This window comes from Salmo trutta, chromosome 30, assembly GCF_901001165.1.
Source record: "Salmo trutta chromosome 30, fSalTru1.1, whole genome shotgun sequence".
In the NCBI taxonomy this organism is placed as follows: Eukaryota; Metazoa; Chordata; class Actinopteri; order Salmoniformes; family Salmonidae; genus Salmo; species Salmo trutta.
Window position 1 is genome coordinate 12,197,771 of NC_042986.1, and position 21,787 is coordinate 12,219,557.

Genomic DNA, 21,787 nt, shown 5'->3' on the forward strand with positions numbered 1-21,787 from the left:
TTGTTAAATTGTTACTCTAGGCTTACACTATTATCATTTTCGAAAAGTACTTGCTTAATTATGGTTTTGTGTATAGATTTCATGAAGAATAGTATGTTTGTAATGTACTGTTAATCACATTAATTCGTTATCTGATATGCAGTGGAGAAACGTCATCAAGCCTTCATGATGGGCCACAAGGGCAATTGATTCAAGGGCAACTGATTTGAGATCAACAGAGGGCGCCGATGTGCAGACTTCATCGGCATCAAGGTAGGCCTAAACCACTGGTGCAAACTTTCCACATAGGCCTACAGACCACAGTCATTTCAACTGGAATAGTTAATGCTTTAAAGGTAAATTGATCCACATCATGTAGTATCAAAACAGCTCTTCCCCCAAACCACTTTTGGTTTGGATGGTGGTTATGCATGACAAAAGCGAGCCACACGTCTTTGGCGGGCATGAGAGTAGATCTAAAATACATGCCAAGAGGGCATCGTTCTGTAACCAGTCAAGTGATTAGGAAAAAGTACATTTGCATCTGAGTGGATTTTAAATTGGTGAGTCATTTAACGTAATTATGCATAAGTATTTATCTATACATTAAATCCAATTTATGATTCAATTTCTTCTTTTAACTTTGTAGCCTAAAACACATTTTGAACCAATGTGGTTGTTTTAAAACTGTAACTCTAAATATGTTCTGTGTGGCGTCTCCTCGCGGAGTGATTAAGACTGCCTATCAGCAGCACTCCCTGAATTCCATTCCGTCTTTTATGCAGGGAAGTGGCTCGTGTGTCTCAATAGCGTCAGACTTCCCAGTGACTCACTGACTTGCGCTCGCATTACAAGTCGAAGTTTTGAGTGCAAAGGACAGTGGGTCCGAAGTGACGCAAACCGATCTATCTATTTCACGGCACTTTTGATCAATATTTTTGTTCTGTTTCCATAACAAAACGCACAAAGGGATCATTTTCTGTTGATGAAGTCCCACCGCGTGTGGGACGTAGAAAGTGTAGAGGTGCACCTTTATATTACTTCAGTAGCCAGAAGTGAAAGACCTTGATTTTCCTTTCCCCAGCATTTGCAGCCTGTGCTGGGTTGGTGGAACATGGGCACGCGGATCCACAAGGTTTCTGGACTTATCGTCTCGTTGATATTTACCTGTCATCTGGTGAATGTAAGTTATTTTTTGCGTACTTTTATTTTGAAGTTTAATTTATTTCTGGGGAACAAGCTTTTGTAGATCATCTGCTCTAGTGCTCACACCGTTGCACGCACAGCAACCTTATTTATTTCCCAAAGAAAAGAAACGTAGTTAATTCTTTTCAAAACGTTATTACAAAATAAGAAACGTATTGGCTATTTGTTTCTTGAGTGTTTCATTTCAAGTGTTGTTACATATACCATTGTTGAACATATATACTTCCCCACACACTAATTATACTTTTCATAAAGATGCTGTAAAAAGTAATGTGACAAACTAGAATCTCTAGTGGAATAGAGCTGATCTAATTATGTCCATAGAAACAGTCTATTCATAGCCTATCTGGCGTCTACATGCTTTAAAACTTTCTCAAACTTATGTCTGAATCACACTCACTTCACTTGAAACACTTCACGAAAATTGGCAATATTTGACCATAATTCCATTATTTGCAAAATCATGCAATGGTAAGCTAATTTAACTCACTTGGTACCCAGAGGTGTCGGATTATTACGTTTATTAAGTTATATGTGGTAGCTGCAGACAATAAAGGTAACCTGGGGCTACATAAAACAATGATGGAATGGTAGTGAAAGAAACTGGTCCGCATCTAGAATTGGTTGCTTATCAGTGACTGTGCAATAAAATCAACGGTAACAGCTTTTTATCTTGGGGGAAATACTGGTGTTTATAACATATCTTCATTGTGTCCATATACTTTGATCATGCCACTTGTTCTTGTATAAATATTCATCAGTGTACTTTTCAACTTGATAAAGACCTTGTGCTAGTGACAATGTTTTCGATTCATTCAAAATGGTCAATGAATATCTTTTCAGACAGAGCTTCACAGTCCTTGGATCATAAGGATAACGCATAAGATGTAGCCTGGCCCTGCATTCAAGTGATGTGAATTGTAAGAGATGGCATTTTATCCAACATTATGAGAATAATTACTAGACTATAGCCGAGATCATGTCTGGTTTCTCGCCTATTTGTTCTCTAACAGAAACATCTGTCTCTGTCTGTCTGCTACTACTCTGTTTTTCATTTGATCAAAAGTGAAGCCTTTTCAGAAGCCTTTTCACTGTAATTCCTGTGGTTTACATGACGATAATGGAAAGTGTTGTTGTTGTCATGTCCAATTGGCTGAAGTATGTGGTTATTCTGTTTCGGGTACATTTTTCAAGCATATCATCAATCGCTATCAAAGATCAACTTATTTTTGGGGGTCTCCATTTGGCAAGAATCTGATACATGTTGACTCAACTGCTTGTTGGTAATGGCAGATGGCTTCCATAGTTTTACAAGTAACCTCGATGACAATAGCAGCATAATTGAATTATCTGGGACAAGGAGCTGTATCTGGCTCTAGCGTTTTGACTCTGCACTGTGACAGGCGTGACACTTGATTCAATTAAGCACATGTATTGATGTTAGTATAGGGCCCCCTTCACTCGTCTGGAATGTGAGGGTCAGTTCTAGCAATCAACTCAAACAATCAATAGCTAGGTTTCCATCAAATTGGCTACAGATTTTCACGTGAATATTCTAAAATCTGCAACAAAAAAAACAATATGCGCATTTTCCCACTGGAGATGTGTTCCCATCAAATTGACTTGTTGCAGAAAAAAGGCTGTGCTTGATATCATAATATATTAAATTCCCATGTACCAAATAAAACAAAAAAAACAAGTTAAATGGGTTTCCATTGCATTTTCAACTCTACTGATGGTTTCTCACAAAAAATGTTTGCGTTATATAGCGAGTGTGCCCACAATGGTATTGGCACGTGCGCTCTAGTCAACTGCCCGCAGATACAGTGCAGGTATAGCCTACATACTATATGATGAGATTATTATGGACAAAAGCCAAGCATCAATGATCATGTCACCAGAATAAGACCCTTGATATTTTCTGTAAAGGATCCTCAAGATCATCAACTTTCACTTTCACAACCCTGAGAAGTTCATCATCATTTATTTCATCTGTAGCCTAATAAACTGCATGGTTTCCCGACGAGTCGTAGTGGAAGGGTCACACAACATGTCATCGTGTGACTGCAAGTTTACTTCGATGTAATGGTTATTATATAAATATTTGAGCGTAAAAGCGTTTCCACCGACATTTCTCGCATAATTAATTTTACAGACAAAAAGATCCCGCATAGCATATTTTGTTTTGTCGACATTTGGAAAGTTTACTGACAAATGTTCTGTTTCCACCAGGCAGTGTCATTAATTTTTTTTTTTATCTGACATGTACTTAACTCGCATAAAAAGGTTGGATGGAAACCTGGTTAATGTCAATAAAATAGCTCATAACAGTTGAACAACTCAATCAACTCCTCTCATCCTGCCATTATCCAGCAATATCTTATGTTGGGGATAATTTAAGTGAAAGCGTTTTATTGTTAACACACTGATGAAGCCACCAGCATCTGTCCAGGGTAGTCGACTCAGGGCCAGGGTTTCTAATCTTGTTCTCTGCCTGTCCTGACCATAGATATAGAACATGGCATGTCTCTATGATCCTGACACCCGGTCCTTCTCATGATAATACGAGCAGTTTGGAGTTTGGAGGCCGCCTTGTTTTCTGGTTGTCTGACATCAGAACCGTGAGCACTGCTGACTATTTTGGCTCTGTGAGCCCTCCGTCCCGGTATAGAATACCACAGCCACAAGTGTCCCCTGACTTCATTGGTCGTTGTGTGTAAGGGGGAGGTTGCCCTGGATTTCTGAGCCCATATACAGCCTGTGTGTCCATTGTCATAAACTTGTTCTTTTTTAATCCTGTAAAACGATCCCCTTCTAACTCTTATGTAACATCTTGATATAGCTAGTGATACAGTCCAGGGTGTCAGGCCATGCTTTGTGTCAGGCCATGTGGTATATTAAGTAAGCGATTTAGTCTGTTACTGTGTGCTGCTGCTTTGTCACCCCAGATCTGTCTCTGTGTTGAGATTTAGATGCATGGATCCAAAGCCAAAATGACCACATACAGTATTTCAGTGAGTGAATATCAACGGCTCAGTGATTTACAGTGGTTCATCTTTTTGCCTGCCCACCCAGTTTTTATATTCAATCAAAAATAGAGACACCCGAAACTGATTAGCAATAATACGTTTTCTATTGACTCAGTCGCAGCAGTCAAGATTCACACAATAAGGCCCCCACCCATGGTCCCTGGTGCACTGCAGTGCAAACAGCAGTTTAGAAAGTTGGGCCTCAAGAATTTGAGCTAATTGGGTGAAGACTTGGCTTGACAAACATTGCATTGTTGACTTAGTTCTGCCCCCAGGAGGCAAAGGAGGCCATCTTGTCTCCGAGGACAATGCTATCCTGAAGTGGCTGGCTTGCCCTGGCCTCCTCAAACATATTTAAGCGCACACACACACACACACACACACACGCAAACACATGCACACACATACATACACACACACGGCGGTGCACATATGGAGTGCAGCAGGCACTATAGGTAGTGGAGGCAGCATTTATTTACACTGCAGTAGAAGTGAGGTGTGACAAATGGGGCCTGGGTGGACCAGAGGCCACAGAGGTTAGGACTCTTTTTTCATAGTTCACAGTATGGGCCTCTTCATGATTTATTCACACCAGAGTTTGCCCTGTGCCTTCGGGGTACACATTTCCATTCAGGGTTCCCATGCAAAATTGTACTCTTCATCTTGTTTCAAGTTGATTATGAAGCCTCAAGCATCTAATTTTACAATGTATTCATTCTCTCCCACCATTCGTACTCATTTGTCGGAGAGCATGAAAATAGTGTTTGTGCGCAGAGTATTTGGCACTCACAGTTAATAAAGCAGAAAATGCTTTGTTTTGTCACGCCGCTCTACAAACAAACCTCTTATATTTTTTTATTCACAATGCAGTGTGCTTTGCGGTTGTGGTTGTTATGGGGAGCGTGTGCTTCGCTTTCATGTGTGTCGCATCCGTGTCAGGCGGAAGGGCAGACTCCAAACACAGCTGCACCTCAGCTGGTACAGCAGGACTGAGCATGTGCTGACTTGAGCAGAAGCAGCATAGCCTGCTCCTCTCCTAGTGCCACCTTGCCTGATTCAACGGGAGACCCTAAGAAACCCTGTTTCCCCTTCTTTCTTCATCGCTCCCTATTCTCTCTCCCCTAGATCTTTGCTAGCCTCTTTTTTTTGGAACACGCATCATCCAAAACTATTATGTCACGCTTCAGTATGTTGCTGTGACAAAAATCTTGCTCTCTTCATCCCTCGTGGAGTTATGTTAGATCTTGGCTGACCCATGACCTATGTTTTAAGTGTAGGACAAGGGCTACAATTATCCTAAAATATAAATGTCCATGGTGTCAACCCACTGGGCACAAAATGGTTGAATCAACGTTGTTTCAATGTAATTTGTCAGTGTATTGTGACGTGGAATTTATGTGGAAAATACATTGGATTAAGGGTGAAATTTCAACCACAGGATTTTGTCATCATTGTAGCCAATTTCAACATAGACAAACCTTGAATGAAATATGTAGAATTTTTGTACATTTGAAATATCAGATCTTCAACGTTATATCCACTATATAAAAATAAACAAGGCTGGGCAGCACCTCCTACTGGAGAGTTGATCTATAGCTATTCATTTGGTCTCCCGTCCAGGGTTTTAACAAAGCCTAGCTTTTATATTTGTCACTGACTACTACCCATGTGCTATTGTGAGAATGATTATTCAGAGACCTCTTTATAACTAAATATATTCACTGTTGCTATTGAAGTCATTCTAAAGGGTAGGTTTAAAATAGCAAATTAAATAGTATCGTCAATGATACTATTTAGGCCTAAATAGTATTTGTGAAGTCATCAACAGCTGTTGGGTTTCAATTCAACCCACGGTTCAACTAAAAATAGGCAATATATATAGGCCTAGGGTTTCAAGCCTTGCTTGATTTAAAAATGAATCTTCAAGTTAATCATTAATATGTTGGATTCACATCTCAAGCTCAACTAAACATCTAAGTTAAAGAATAGGACTAAATCAAATCGGACGTTATTTACAAATTTGATTAGATTAGATTTACTCCTATTCTTTAACTTACATTTTTGGTTGAGCTGGAGACATGAATCCAACAAACTGCATGTTGAATTGTGTTTGGTTGTAAATGCAACCAAATATCAGCATTTGAAGGAGATGTATCTTCTGCTTGGATAGTTCCATCTGTGCCACTGACTTAGTCTGGCTTTAATTCCTGTTTGTTAATGAATAAGACGTAATCAAATCAAACTTTAAATGCACTTTAAATAAAGTTAGATTTTATTTAGTCCAATTCTTTTTCTTTGATTCTTGGTAGAGATGGAGACCTAAATCCAACATATAAATTATTAATTTGTAGACAAACTGGAATTTGTTGACAACCAAACAGAACTCAATATCACTTTTTCAATACACTAAATAGCCTATGAACTTGTTCGATAAATGAACAAATTATATGTTGAATTCACGTCTCCAACTAAACCCCCCAAAAAGTTAAAGAATAGGATTAAGCCAGTGGCTCAGATGGAACTGTCCAACAAATCGATATCCTTTAAATGTTGATATTTGGTTGTGTTGTCAACCAAACAAAATTCAATCATATTTTTGTAGTACAGTACATAGCCTTAACTTTAGGCTATCTAACAAACTAATGTAACAGTATTTATTCAACATTCCATGGCCACATTTTGGGGTTAGCCTACTGTAACTAATGTCTTCTGCAATCATAGAAATCGTGCATGTTCAAGATAGCGTGCAAAGGTCACAGGTCTGTGGAGATCTTCACAATTGCTGTAATAATCTGTGCAGAATCTTGAACATCATTGATCACTTGCATTACGTACTTTTAATGTAATCTCAACTTCAATCCAGGTCCTTTGGTTCTGCTATTAGATCTGATAACACATTAAATCATGTGTCAAACTCATTCCGTGGTGGGCCGAGTGTCTGCGGGCTTTGGCTCCTTCCCTGTACTTGATTGATGAATTAAGGTCACTAATTTGTAATGAACTCCCCTTACCTGGTTGTCTAGGTCTTAATTGAAAGGACAAAACTAAAACCAGCAGACACCAGGCTCTCCATGGAATGAGTTTGACACCCCTGCATTAAATTGTTGTATAAATACAAAATATGTGAAATTGTATTTCCATTTGAACTTTGTTGTTGTAACAAGGGTCGTCTAAAGGAGACCAAGGCGCAGCGTGTATAGTGCTCATTCTTTTCTTTAATGAAAAAAAACACTTCAACAAAACAACAAATGACCGACAACAGTTCCATAAGGTACACTTGACTAAACGGAAAACAACTACCCACACCCACACATGAAAAACAGGCTGGCTTCCAATCAGAGACAACGATAGACAGCTGCCTCTGATTGGAAACCATACCTGGCCAAAACATAGAAAACAAAAACATACAAATAGAAATCTAGAAAACCCCACATAGAAACAGAAAACCAAAACCACCCAAAACACCCACCTGTCACGCCCTGACCACTCTACTATGGAAAATGACCTCTTACAAGGGTCAGGACGTGACAGTTGTGCTTTTAAATGGTTGAAAGTGCAGTGATAACACATTAAATGACAACTAATCAAAACATTTGACATTGTTTTTCCATTGGAATTTGATTGTGCTTTTAGGTGGTTGAAAGCATAGTGATGACCCATTGGGAATTCAACTCTTTTCAAGTGGGTGAATAAAGATTGAAATCTCATTGATCAATCATTTCAACCAAATATTACCCACATTTCCACGTTAAAATTACCTGGTGTGCCCAGTGGGAATGGCCTCTAAGAAGTCCTTCCAGACATAAACAGTCCAATGTGAAGTCTAATACACCTGATGCCAGTAACTGTTTAGTGGGGGATTCAGCTTGAGTGAATAAGCTTTAGTCTGGATGGATTCTTCCTCATACCTCTTTTATGGAACTATGTATGTCAGTCAGAGAGCCAGTTGAGTTCATGACAAGGTCACCCACTGGCTGGAGGCCTCAGCGGGGAAAACTATTCCCCTATGTCCCAAATGGCACCCTATTCCCTATAGTGCACTGCTTTTTGACCAGAGCCCTATGTTTCCCACTACATAGGAAATAAGGTGCCATTTGGGAAACATACTTCATATTTTGCTGGTAGACTTTCTCTCCCGGCTGCCTGTCTCTTGGCCTGCACTTATTGGAGATTCATTGAAATGCTAAGTTAACTGTATGACATTTTCTCCCTTTGAAGGCTCTTTATCGTCGTCTGTGTTCTTTAGAATCTCCCTCATTGTCTTTTCCCCTTGCATTAACGTTAAGCCATTTGAATGCCCTCCTTATTGTCCAGAGGAGTTAATGCATTGTTATGTATGGTTCCTACTCCCTGGTTGTAGACTTCTCTGCAACATTGAAGCGGGTTAGTTACCCTATTTACCAAGGCTTCTTTGGCTAAAGAAATGATGTGCTTGAAGCCTCTATTTTGTTGTCAAAAGTATATTATTAAGAAAGTATTGTTATTTTTTAACCTAACCCTTTTTAACTCCTAGTGACCCTGCCATCCTGTGGTTTGTTGATTACAATTCCGCTTCCTTATTTGGTGATTCCCAAACCACTGAACAGAGACTAAAAGGCCCATGCCGTCCTTTCCTTCAATGTCAGACAAGCCCCTGCCTGTCCCGAGAAGAAAAGCTCTGTTTTATCAATACTTTTTTTTCTGTCTCCAGTAAAATGCACATTCTCCCTGGGTGTTATTAAATCATTGATGTTTATTGAGGAAACAGGCAAAGGCTATTTCACTGCCCTTGGGTCATTTTGCCTCACTGCAAAAGGAACATAATTAAGAGAGAGAAAAGACTTGTAACTTCTGGTTATGTTTTTTCTTTTTTTACTGGGTTCGTGGGCCTCTGTTGATACTGTGAGTGACAACTTTGTCATTTTATCCTACCTGTAAAAAGTGATACTTTATAAAAAGGTCTGCTGGATACAGTTGTGTCTACTTGGATGCAAAATCCAAATAGAGCTTGCGCCTGACCCAGTACAGTTGACCTAATGGACGCAGCCAGGACACAGTAACTGTAATGTACAGTGCTAGTGCACTGTTGGCAAACAGGTATCTTTTGAAGCCCCTGCCAAAATATGTCTCAGTTTGCCTCTGTGTAGCCCTGTAGGCCTGTGCCTGGTAGTGTTCAGTTCTCTAGTCAGCACCCAGGGCCTCTGCTCTGCACCCCTCTCAGCCTCTCTCTCAGCCTACACAGCCCACTAGACTGGAGAGAGCAGCTAGGAGATAAACCCCTGAGAGGCCAGCAGGAGTCTGCTCAAAGTTAGCATGTCAACAGCCTTCCTATGAGAATGGACAATTCAACCACTCTCTCTTTCTCTCTCTCTGTCGCTCTCTCTTTCCCCCCTAGACTCTACAGAATATACCTTGTGTTATATGTAATTTCACTTTTGCTTTCTATGTATTTGCCTTGTGTGGGGTACTAGTGGAGCAGAGGAGGCTGGTTGGAGATGCTATAGGAGGACAGGCTCATTGTAATTGCTGAAATTGAATAAATGGCACAGAATCAAACATGTGGTTTCCATATGTTTGATGTGTTTGATACCATTCCATTCTAGCCATTACAATGAGCCCGTCCTCCTATAGCTCCCCCCACCAGCCTCTGTAGTGGGATTAGGGTTTTAGTAAAGCTAAGGGTTACCAAACGTTTTTGTCCCTCGACCCCATTTTTATATATTTTTTAAATGTGCGGCCTCACCATGTAAAAAAAGTGATGTAATTGGGGCTATGACAATCTATTACAAATCAGTCTGACAGTACTTTTGACAGTATTTAAATCGTAAGGAAGTATGGTTTGAAGTGACTGAAATGCATCAGAAAGGTATTGGAAAGTTCAAAAGATCATCATATAATAATTTTTTATGATCTTCTTTGTGGATAATAACAATCATTGATGATGTTCTTATTCCCCCAGTCTGATTTAGTGTCTGGTCATGTACACTGTTCTATCGAGGCTTGTGGGCATTGTAGAGGGAAATTATGTTTAACATTTTATTTCAGAGTTTCTCACGTGACCTTCATTTTCAAATCAAGTGACCCCACATTGGGTCGTGACCCCATAGTTCGGAAAACGCTGGGTTAAGCCACAGTAGGATGTGCTGTACTAAATTACACTGTGCTCACTACAGCCTTTCTCTTTGGCTGCATCTCCAAGCCACCTGAGTGTGATTTTCACCCTGTGTGACTTAACTCACAGTAGCAACGGTCATCAAAATTTATAAAAGGTTAAAAAAATTAAGTTCTGATAAATGTAACAGCTGCAGAATGGAGTAAGATACTCCATCAAATAAGAATCCATCAAATATTGACTGTATTACAGCACATAAACAATTGTACTGTATAATGAGAGACCGAAAATCTAATGTAATCTAGGCATTTTGGGGGGACTTCTGATATTCAATTGAATGTTAAATATCATTTTTCTTCCTTGAAATTATACATGCCAAGGTTTTTAAACCCCATATGGACCTTTTTTATATGTTGGGGGCTTTACTTGGCTCATCGCGCTCTAGCGACTCCTTGTTGTGCCTGCAAGCTGTCTTCAGTTGTACGGTGTTTCCTCCAACACACTGGCTTCAAGATTAAGAGCGGGTGTTAAGAAGTGAAGCGTGGCGAGTCATGTTTCAGAGGACACGTGACTCGATGAGACAAGATTGTAATCACGAAATTGGGGAGTAAAAGGGGCTAATTGTGCAGCGCCATATGGGACTACAGGTTGTAGTGACACCGCAACACTGCGATGCAGTGCCTTACACCGCTGTGCCACTCAGGAGGCCCTTACTTTATAGTCTAATCAAACATCAACAATTTTCTATCCCACCAAGGCGAACACATACTGTAAGTAGACCATTTTTGCTTCTCTCTTGTCATGTAGTTGCCATGTCAGTGCGTTTAATTCCCGGTTGATATATAAACTTTGATAAACACATGGGTCAAAACAGTTTTGTCCCATGTCAACGATTTCCAGCGATACCCCTGTCCTTTTGAGACATCGTTTCATACATTTTCCCGATAGTAAAGTCCAGGAGAAAAGGTAGTTTGCACAGGTAATCGTGTGAATATTGTCAGTTTCTATTTTGAAAGCAATTGGTAAAGAGGCAATTAGTTGACAAATAGATGATCCACTTCTCAAATACAGCCAAAATATGGCAAAGAGATGTGTATTACCGGGTGGGCGTGTGTCACGGCTGTTTAAAGGATTGGACCAAGGCGCGGCGTGTTCGTAGTTCCACATCTTTATTCATCCGTGAAACGTTGCAATACACCAAATACTTGAAACAACAAACCGTGACGCAGAGCAAAATCACACTACTCAAAAATGAATCACCCACAAAACCCAGGAAGAAAAATCCCTACTTAAATATGATCTCCAATTAGAGGCAACGAGGACCAGCTGCCTCCAATTGGAGATCAACCCCAACATAGAAATAGAAAAACTAGAATTTAAACATAGAAATAGAAAACATAGAAAAACACAAAACACCCCCTGTCACGCCCTGACCTACTCTACCATAGAAAATCACATCTTACTATGGTCAGGACGTGACAGCGTGGCTTGAGCCTTGCTACTCACAGCACTCTCTGGTGCATCCTGAGAAACCAGGGAGGAAATCTGGCTAAGTGATTGGTCTCATCATGAGGTATCTTTAGAGCAACAGGCGACAGAGGGTTGGGATTTAGGATTTCATTTTTTTTCTTCAACTAGCAGACCATTGTTTGGTGTGGTGGTTAGTTGTTTGTGATTGTCTACAGAACAGAACAGGGCCATCCTGGTGCTGACACATCGTCCTGTTGGGGGAAATGACACCTGGATTTATCTGCAGGACAAGTCAAGCCCCACTTCCCCGGAGTAAAAGTTTATTCAGGCTTTCCTGTGCCATGCGGGGCGCATTGCAGTCAGACCATATCCTGTCTGTCCTGTCCTATAGGGCCTAGGCAACATAGCCACAGCAGTAACCCTATGTGTTGTTTTTCTTCTCTTCCCTGGAACTATCTGCTCTCTGAAGTGTGTTTGGATTAGAAAATCCCCAAGATCTTCAATCATGCCTGTTTTTCCTCTCAGGCGTCCTTATCTGTGGACTCAAAACACGGTTTATAGTGCTCCCTGCTTTCCCATAATCCCCTTATGTAGAGTGAACATGCACAAACCCACCACACCGTCATTCCAAGTATTCAATCTCGTTCTCAGAAGAAAAATTGAAACTCAGTTGCTGTGATCTGTGGAAACAAGAAGCAAACAGAACTGAACTGTCGACTGTTGAGAGATTTTTATATACTGTTTGGTCACAGTCAAAGCTGCATAGTGGGACCATGTAAGTCTTAACCTGGAAATTAATTAATTGCCTAGGACCCCATAGCGCCAAACCTCGCCAGAACTACATACTTCACTGTTAATAGTTCCCTCTGAAGGGCCGCATGTGATATTTTGATTTCCATCACAGCTTCAACCCAGTCAGATATTTTCCATACAGGTTTGTTAGCCTAGCGTTCATTCAGCAGGTTCCATTGGCATTAGCCAAATTATCTTGTCATGGAAAAACCCTCAATTTCAACCAAATGATAACCACTCACTGTGTTAGCTAATGTAATGAAAAGAGAATATCAGTGAGCATGAATTCCAGAGTATTGGACTGGAATTTGGCCTGCATCTGTTGGCCAGAGATGAATAAATGAATGAGAGAGACATTGTGCATCAGTTAAGACAGAGAGTACTGCTGCTGATGGCAGTCTGCTGGATATTATTTTGTAGTGATTCGATATGAGAGGTCTACTCATACTTCTTTGTGTCAATATATTTCAATTAAAAGGAGATTTTTTTCAAGGCTACTGTACTTCAAAACGAGGCTGCCCACATTATACCAGGAATGCTCTTCATAGCAAATGTTCTTTAGTAATGCAACAATTGTAATAAACTATATCTCCATCATTAGAAAAACAACTTATAGAAGGAATCCCGATGCCCCACCTTTGTGTTACCCTCTACTGGTAGACTTTTGTTGTTAGATTTGTAATGACTAGCTCAGAATATGAGCTTTCCAAACGTTGTCCTTTAGGGAGCCCAGATAATTTACACTGAACAAAAATATAAACGCAGCATGTAAAGTGTTGGTCCCATGTTTCATGAGCTGAAATGAAAGATCCCAGAAATGTTCCATACGCACAAAAATAGTATTTCTCTCAAATTTTATGCACAAATTTAATTACATCCCTGTTAGTGAGCATTTCTTCTTTACCAAGATAATCCATCCCTGTGACATGTGTGGCATATCAAGAAGCTGATTAAACAGCATGCACACAGGTGCACCTTGTGCTGGGGGAGAAAAATGGCCACTCTAAAATGTGCCGTTTTGTCACACAACACAATGCCACAGATGTCTCAAGTTTTGAGGGAGTGTGCAATTGGCATGCTGACTGCAGGAATGTCCACCAGAGCTGTTGCAAGTGAATTGAATGTTCATTTCTCTACCATAAGCCGCCTCCAACGTCGTTTTAGAGGATTTGGCAGTACAACCAACCAGCCTCAGAACCGCAGACCACTTGTATGGCATTGTGTGGGCGAGCGGTTTGCTGTCAACAGTTGTGAACAAAGTGCCCCATGGTGAGGTTATGGTATGTGCAGGTACAGTATAAGCTATGGACAATGAACACAACTGCATTTGAATACACAAAAATACAGTGACGAGATCGTGAGGCCCATTGTGAGGCCCATTTTTTTAAGGTATCTGTGAGCAACAGATGCATATCTGTATTCCCAGTCTTGTGTAATCCATAGATAAGTGCCTAATGAATTCATTTCAACTGACTGATTTCTTCATATGAGCTGTAACTCAGTAAAATCAATGAAATTGTTGCATGTTGCGTTTATATTTTTGTTCAATATATTTATAAATCACATCATTGGATGTTTAGGTAGTTGTGTTTCCCAACGAACTCCATAGGCCAGCATAGCTGATCTATATTGTAAATATAAAAAGGAGTTGCTTGGTAATGTGTATGTATCTTTCAAATGTTGGAATGTTCTCAAACCATTACTGTCCATGATATCGGTAAGGGTCCGGATTCCACATTTAGACCATTAGGGGGATCGAAAAAGCCGCCCTCGAGATCACAATGCATTATTGTGAAATATGTGAGTATGGGTATGCCATTTTGATTCCCAGTTACATTGCCTTTCAATTTTGCGCCAAATATAAACTATGTAGGACCAAAGCGTAGTTTACATTGTTTATGGGATATATCAGTAAAGTCCACCTCATCCAGGGCAGTAGGAGGCACCATATTTCTCTCTATACTCAGCCAGGGGTCAGAAGAATCATGTCTAAACCAATTTAGGATGGGACGAAATGATAAAGCCTCGAAATACAATTTAAAGTTTGGTACGGATAGTCCTCCTACATATTTCCCTCTTTGTAAAAGTATACATTTTATCCGGGATCTTTTACCTTGCCATAAAATGAACTGAACTACAGAAATTCAGCTGTGGCAATATATTCATTTTGACAATAGATATTCTGCCGTTTTAAGCTATTGGGTTTTTATTCCATTTACTGAGGTCGGATTGAACTGATTTTAGAGTTCTGTTAAAGTTTCTGGCAATGGTTTTATCTAAAGAAGGAAATATATCTACTCCCAAATATTTAAAACGGGAAAAGATTGGGATTCCATAAGTAGAGATGGAGTCCTCCATCGGGGTCTTGAGAGGCAGTAGGGCTGATTTGGTTAGATTCATTTTATAACTTGAGATGAAGCTGAATTTATCTATGATCTTCAATGCATTTGGAGCGATTGAGATTCTTTGTCTAGATATAGTAAAATTTTGTCTGTAAATAATGCAGCTCAGCCTTCAAGGGTGTGTGTTCAGCCCCCTCCTGTACTCCTTGTTCACCCATGACTGCGTGGCCATGCACGCCTCCAACTCAATCATCAAGTTTGCAGACTACACAATAGTAGTAGTCCTGATTACCGACAATGACGAGACAGCCTACAGGGAGGAGGTGAGGGCCCTGGTGGAGTGATGCCAGGAAAATAACCTCTCCCTCAACGTCAACAAAACAAAGGAGCTGATCGTGGACTTCGGGAGATCGCAGAGGGAGCACGCCCCAATCCACATCGTTGAGACCGCAGTAAAGAAGGTGAAAAGCTTCCAATTCCTTGGTGTACACATCACTGACAATCTGAAATGGTCCACCCACACAGACATTGTGGTGAAGAAGGCGCAACAGCGCCTCTTCAACCTCAGGAGGCTGAAGAAATTCAGCTTGGTCCCTAATACCCTCACAAACTTTTACAGATGCACCATTGAAAGCATTCTGTCGGGCTGAATCACCGCCTGGTGCAGCAACTGCACCGCCCGCAACTGCTGGGTACTCCAGAGGGTGGTGCGGCCTCTCCAACGCATCCCTAGGGGCGCACTGCCTGCCTTCCAGGACACCTACAGCACCCGATGTCACAGGAAGACCAAAAAGATACAGTACAGGTGCATCAAAGCTGGGACCGAAAGACTGAAAAAGAGCTTCTATCTCAAGGACATCTGACTGTTAAATAGCCATCAATAGCCAGCCTCCATCCAGTACCCTGCCCTGAACTTAGTCACTGTCTCTAGTCGGCTAACACCCGGTTACTCAACCCTGCACCTTAGAGGATGCTGCCCTATGTACATAGACATGGAATCACTGGTCACCTTTATAATGGAACACTGGTCACTTTAATAATATTTCCATACTGTTTTTCGAATTTCATATGTATACACTGTATCCTGCTGTATTCTAGTCATTGCCACTCCGACATTGCTCATCCTAATATTTATGAATTTCTTAATTCCAGCCTTTTAATTTGAGATTTGTGTCTGCTACATATGTGTATGTGACCAATAACATTTTATTTCCTCTTCCACTTGGCAAACATATGTGCCTACTAACTAGTAACGTCTCTGAGGTTCAGGCCAATGTCAAGTTTTCCTTGTAAGGTGGGCTGTTATTGTCATTCAGACTGGATGGAGTGTGTCTCCCACAGGCTACCGGAGGAAGTTGTGGGTAAGGATGTAATGTGGATCCTGTGTGTGGCCGAGTGCTTCCTCTTCCCCTTCCTCTTGCTTAGTTAAATAAAGGTGAAATAAAAAAAGAAATACAAAAATTCATTAGATCAGAATCATGACCATTGATCCGTGCTTGTTAGACATGTTCTACTCACTATGGGGTGGCAGGTGGCCTAGTGGTTAGAGCGTTGGGCCAGTAACCGAAAGGTTGCTGGATTGAATCCCTGAGCTGACAAGGTAAAAATCTGTTGTTCTGCCCCTGAGCAAGGCAGTTACCCCAGTTAACGCTGAAAGACGTGGATGTCGGTTAAGGCAGCCCCCTCGCACCTCTCGGAGTCAGAGGGTTTGGGTTAAATGCGGAAGACATATTTCAGTTGAAGGCATTCAGTTGTACGACTGACTTTCCCTAATGTCAAATGTGTCCATTGGAGACTGTCAAGTCATTGGACTGAATTATTTCATACCTACGTTTTTCTTTATGTTCATGAAAATATAATAGGCAAACACATCTAATGAAAATAATCACCAACATAAGCCCCAACTAACATTACGTTTTTGGGACATTCTATCGTGTGCACAGAAGTTGGGCACAATTGGCTATATATTTAGGAACGGTTTACCCAGTACTGACTACCAGTCATGAGGGGAATTTCTGTGGCTTGCAGACTAAAGGGGTTATATGTTATTTTCTCTACACCCTAACCATCTGTTGATTCATGCTGGGACTAGGCTGGGTAGTATCACCCAAACACACTGCCTGCCTATAGATAATCTATCTTAAAGTGATACTTTGGGGTTTTGGCAATGAGGCCCTTTATCTACTTTTTAATTTTCACATCAGGAAAATAATCCTGCAACAACATGAAATGTTAATTACTATGTGGATTATAATGAATGGAACATTTTGTAGGGGTTGATACATTTTCCATTAGGGAAAATCAAGTCTGAAATGTTAAAGTGGAAATTACAAACTTTTAGAAGCCTTTTTAAACCTTGGATACACTACAATTTGCATTTTCTCCTGCGCAGGAAAATTCTCAGCGACAACAGAGTGATCCAATTAAGATAACATACCTGTAGGTTAAATTTACACAGTTTTCAGAAGTTTTTTATCACGAGTTATGACTCTAAGGGCTTCATTATTTCATATTTCAGTGCTAAGACTTGAGCAGATGTTCTCAGTAAATATAGCCTACCTCTGTGAATCTTCCCAGAATGACACAACAGGCTAAAACACTAAAGTTGTGCTTTACTCATTACAAGATTCAGTTGTACCTTAGCAGGTTAGTAATAATGATCTTTTGATGGCAGAGTCCCACCAGAAGTTTATTGGAAGCACGTGGGCGGTTGGCCTGCTTGCCTTTCTCTGTCGAAGTGAACACAGTTGATGGTAAACACAATGAGAACCATGGGCTTGTGGCCCCCCAGCTGCAACTCATTCTAACACATGCTTTTTATTCATAATTAACAACTATGATGTAATTGTTGTTACTACAGTTTTGAGTCTTGGATTCCTATGTTTGTTTATTAGAGAATATAGTTAACACATGGATTTCTTGAAAGACCTGTTTAATGTTTCATGTCTGAGTCTAATGTTTCAGTTCAATGTAATCTATGTGTCCAGTCAGCTCTTGTTTATCAATTCTAAACTTCCCACAAACCATCTACTGTAGACCTTTAGAGGCTTCACAGTTCGAATTCACTCAGCTAACAGCCCCTCTAGCCAAGTCAAGCAATTATTGCTTTTAAATGGGTAATTAAATGGTTCTTCCCTTAACTGTGAGAGTTTGTGATTTATGTCAACTTGCTGGAGGGCCTCTGGAGGAGGGGGGGGGGCAGACTTTCCCCAATCCCCACCAGAACTACTCCCGCTGGGCCTCTATTCTGGCCCTTTCGTTGGGCACAAGGGGTGGAAAAGTGGTAGCAATTTGGCACAGATGTGAGACTGCAGTCAGATTGCCTGGCACAGACACAAGCCTTGCCCACTGTGGGCACAGCGCTGTTATTTCACCAGGCAGGGGTTAGGGTTCCCTTGTGCAGAACTAATGTAAAAGATTGCATCAAGGGGAGATTTACAGACATAACAGAATAATGCAGGGCAAAGCTCTTTTTTCATGCATATTTGTTTTTTTACGGCCAGATGAGACAGACAGGGGGAGGGCAGGCTCAGAGTTTTCATACTCTGATCAGCCCAGACCAGAGTTTGATGTCTCTTAAAACCAGTCAGCTCTGTTTTCTCTCCTCTCCTGCTGCCCCTCCTGGTCCAATCCCCAACACTGCCAGAATCATGTCAAGAGAATGTTTGCTCATATATTTGGGTTGTGAGGAAATGCTTGCTAGAGAAATTACAGGGAAATTATAAAAAAGTGACACTTTTTATTAAAATAGTATTGTGAAAGTCTAGGCTGAAAGATGACTCTTTTGAGTCATTTTCCTTTAAGAAAGATCGTGAACTGGCTCATGATGAGGGCTTGTCTGGGTGATAATAATGCCTGTGAGTCACATAAGAACAGACAGATGTGTCTGTCTGTAGTTAGTTTCACTGCTTTCTAGTCTACCTGACTTGTCTGACTGATTGCAATCCAGAGCTCGGGAGATGTTTTCACGGACACCCAGATCCTCCCATTCCTGTAATTACATCTTATTATAGTAGGAAATGGAGGCTTCACATCTGCTCTCAATGAATGGGCCCAGCAATGGGCCTCCGGCTTTCTTGTATTGTTGCATAAACCTCTGGCAAACAGATGTCTTGGTAAGGGGCGAAGAAGCAGTTGGTGTTGGTGCGCAAAGTCTGCAATGCGCCTTTTAAATTATACCAAGTGTTTGAATGAAAAGGATAGGTGATGTGAAATGTTTCTGTCAAATGGTGGCGGACTGAAGAGATGTTCAGAGTGTGTTTATTTCTTGGCAGTGAGATGGCAGCCTGTTGGTCTGCTGTGTAATCCACATAAATACCATAATGTTGTTCGCTGTTTCCAGTAAGGGTACACTTCTCTGGGATTTAACGTTATTACTCAGGCCTTTTGTGTTTACCCCTATATGCTCCCTGTAAGTACTGTATGTACACGTTTCATCCTCTTGTAATCCTTTTTAGATTGGAAGAAAATATCCAAGGAGAGAAAACTGTTACGTACACCACACTAGGTACATAATTATGATCAACGTTGAATATGTGCCAACGTTGGGGGATAGCGGTTAAGACATGGGATGTGGTTTCCTGTTAAATTGACCCGACTTTCTGGTCAACTGCGCTCTTTCATGTCCAGCTCCTATGTGGGCTAGCTAATTGTAATGAGCAGCACATTACACCGGGGCAGAGCACAGAAGCTGACTTTCAGAGGCTCGTTTTACAGCAGATCCCTCTCTTGGCTAGAATATCAGCTTTATTGCACATCTGTAGCGATGAACCCTAAAGTGTGGTTTGTGGTTCGAGTTTCTTAATGGTGGGATTATTGCTCATTAGTTTCACACACCATTATACTTAAATATTTTGGAAGGTTTCCGCTTCTGCCACCTTCAGTCAGACTAGGTTGCATCTGCAGCTTCTGAATAGAAGGAAAGCGGCTTAAGCCTACCTGGATTTGAATAGGCCTAATCTTTGAGTTTTAGATGAATGCTTCCTGCCCTAATGCATAGTGCCAACTGTAAAGTTTAGTGGAGGAGGAATAATTGTCTGGGGCTGTTTTTCATGGTATGGGCTAGGCCCCTTAGTTCCAGTGAATGGAAATCTTAACGCTACAGCATACAATGACATTGTAGACGATTCTGTGCTTCCAATTTTGTGGCAACAGTTTGGGAAAGGCATGTCAATGCCCCAGTGCACTAAGCGAGGTCCATGCAGAAATGGTTTGTCCAGATCGGTGTGGAAGAACTTGACTGGCCTGCACAGAGCCCTGACCTCAACCCCATTGAACACCTATGGGATGAATTGGAATGATGACTGCGAGCCAGGCCTAATCGCTCAACATCATTGCCCGACCTCATTAATGCTCTTGTGGCTGAATGGAAGCAAGTCCCCGCAGCAATGTTTCAACATCTAGTGGAAAGCCTTCCCAGAAGAGTGGAGGCTGTTATAGCAGCAAACGGAGGACCAACTCCATATTAATGGTGTGTATGTGTGTCCTCAATTGCAGCGGGCATCCAAGTTTGCTGTCACTCAGTCAGAAAGCGAATTAGCGTTTCATCTTTTTTCCCTAACCTTGCCCAACTTGTTAGATATGATGCACATTGATAGCTTGATAGCAAATGTCCTCTTCATGTGATGTATCATAGTAGCAGGCAGCAGCAATCTAAATGATCAGACCGAAAACATGCGAGAAAGTGATCCAGTGAAATTAGAAGGAGAAATACAGCTTCACTCTATCCAATCAGAGCAGCAGATAATTAAAAAATCGTATCCATAAAATTGCCCATAACCGTTACGATACTTCTTTTGTTCCTTTTCTCCGCACACACCTACCTACTACCATACCCCGTTCAAAGGCACTTACATTTTTTGTCTTACCCATTAACCCTCTGATTGGCACACATACACAATCCATGTCTCAATTGTCTCAAGTAATGTGGTTATACAGTCAATAGCCTGATGTGTTGTCTTGGTGTTTGTGTTGTGTGTAATACTGAAGGCCTTTTTCTGAGCGACTATGACTATATCTGAAAAGCAGGGAGGAAGAGCCGGGAGAGAATGGAGATATTCTGTCAGAAGACTGGCATCTTCACAAAAAATGGCCTTTTAATGAATACAAACACACCCAAATTAATATTGATATGAAAACTGTAAATTCAATGCAGTAGTTGTATGTTTTAGCAAGGGGTATATAGCTGGCATAGTAATAAGTCAGATATTAAATTGGACTGCTGCCAAATAAAATAATATATGACATAGTAGACATCCCATGTTGACCTTGGCTGGCCTGCTGTCCCCAGTCTAATCTGCAGTCTAACAGCTTTCCCCTAGCTCTCATTCATAACCATATCTCCATCCTGCACTCTCAGTCTCACAGACAGCACCGCCTGCTTATCCACTGTCTGGCTAAGTCCCACATGACACCCTATTACCAATATAGTGCACTACTTTTGATCAGAGCCCTATGGGTTCTGGTCAAAAGTAGTCCACTATGTAGGGAATAGGTTGCTATTTAAAACGCTGTCTGCGTCTTCCATTCCAACCCCGCACTTGGCCAGGAGTTCCGGAGTTGTTTCTGCATGGAGTTCTTGGAGGTATTGCAACAGTGCGATGGAATTCTTGTTTCTGAATGTCCTACTGTTGAAACATCTGCTAAACCCTGTTCAAAGTTTACTCTACTTTTAGTCATGTTATTGCTCTTGTTAAGTCCCACAAGAGGAATGTATATTTTAGTGACTCAGCAAGAGGTGTCCATCATATCCTTGTGTGTACAGTAGTATACTTTATAGACATGCAAAAGGTGCTATGATCATGTGTTATGATATGGAGGAGGACCCATTTCAAATAGTACCCGCAAAACACCAGTCTCAACGTCAACAGTGAAGAGGC

At 41.0% G+C, this 21,787-nt stretch overlaps 1 protein-coding gene across 5 annotated transcripts in view; it reads left to right on the forward strand.

Annotated features, from left to right (window-relative positions):
- The first annotated feature begins 786 nt into the window (after positions 1–786).
- The window catches only part of LOC115167974 (basement membrane-specific heparan sulfate proteoglycan core protein), a 157,801-nt gene continuing 136,800 nt past the window's right edge, over positions 787–21,787 (forward strand). For all 5 annotated transcript variants that reach the window (XM_029722772.1, XM_029722774.1, XM_029722776.1 and 2 more), the window contains exon 1: positions 787–1,162. In XM_029722772.1, coding sequence (XP_029578632.1) covers positions 1,094–1,162 — 69 coding nt within the window. In that variant the 5' untranslated portion in view covers positions 787–1,093. The remainder of the gene's footprint in view (positions 1,163–21,787) is intronic.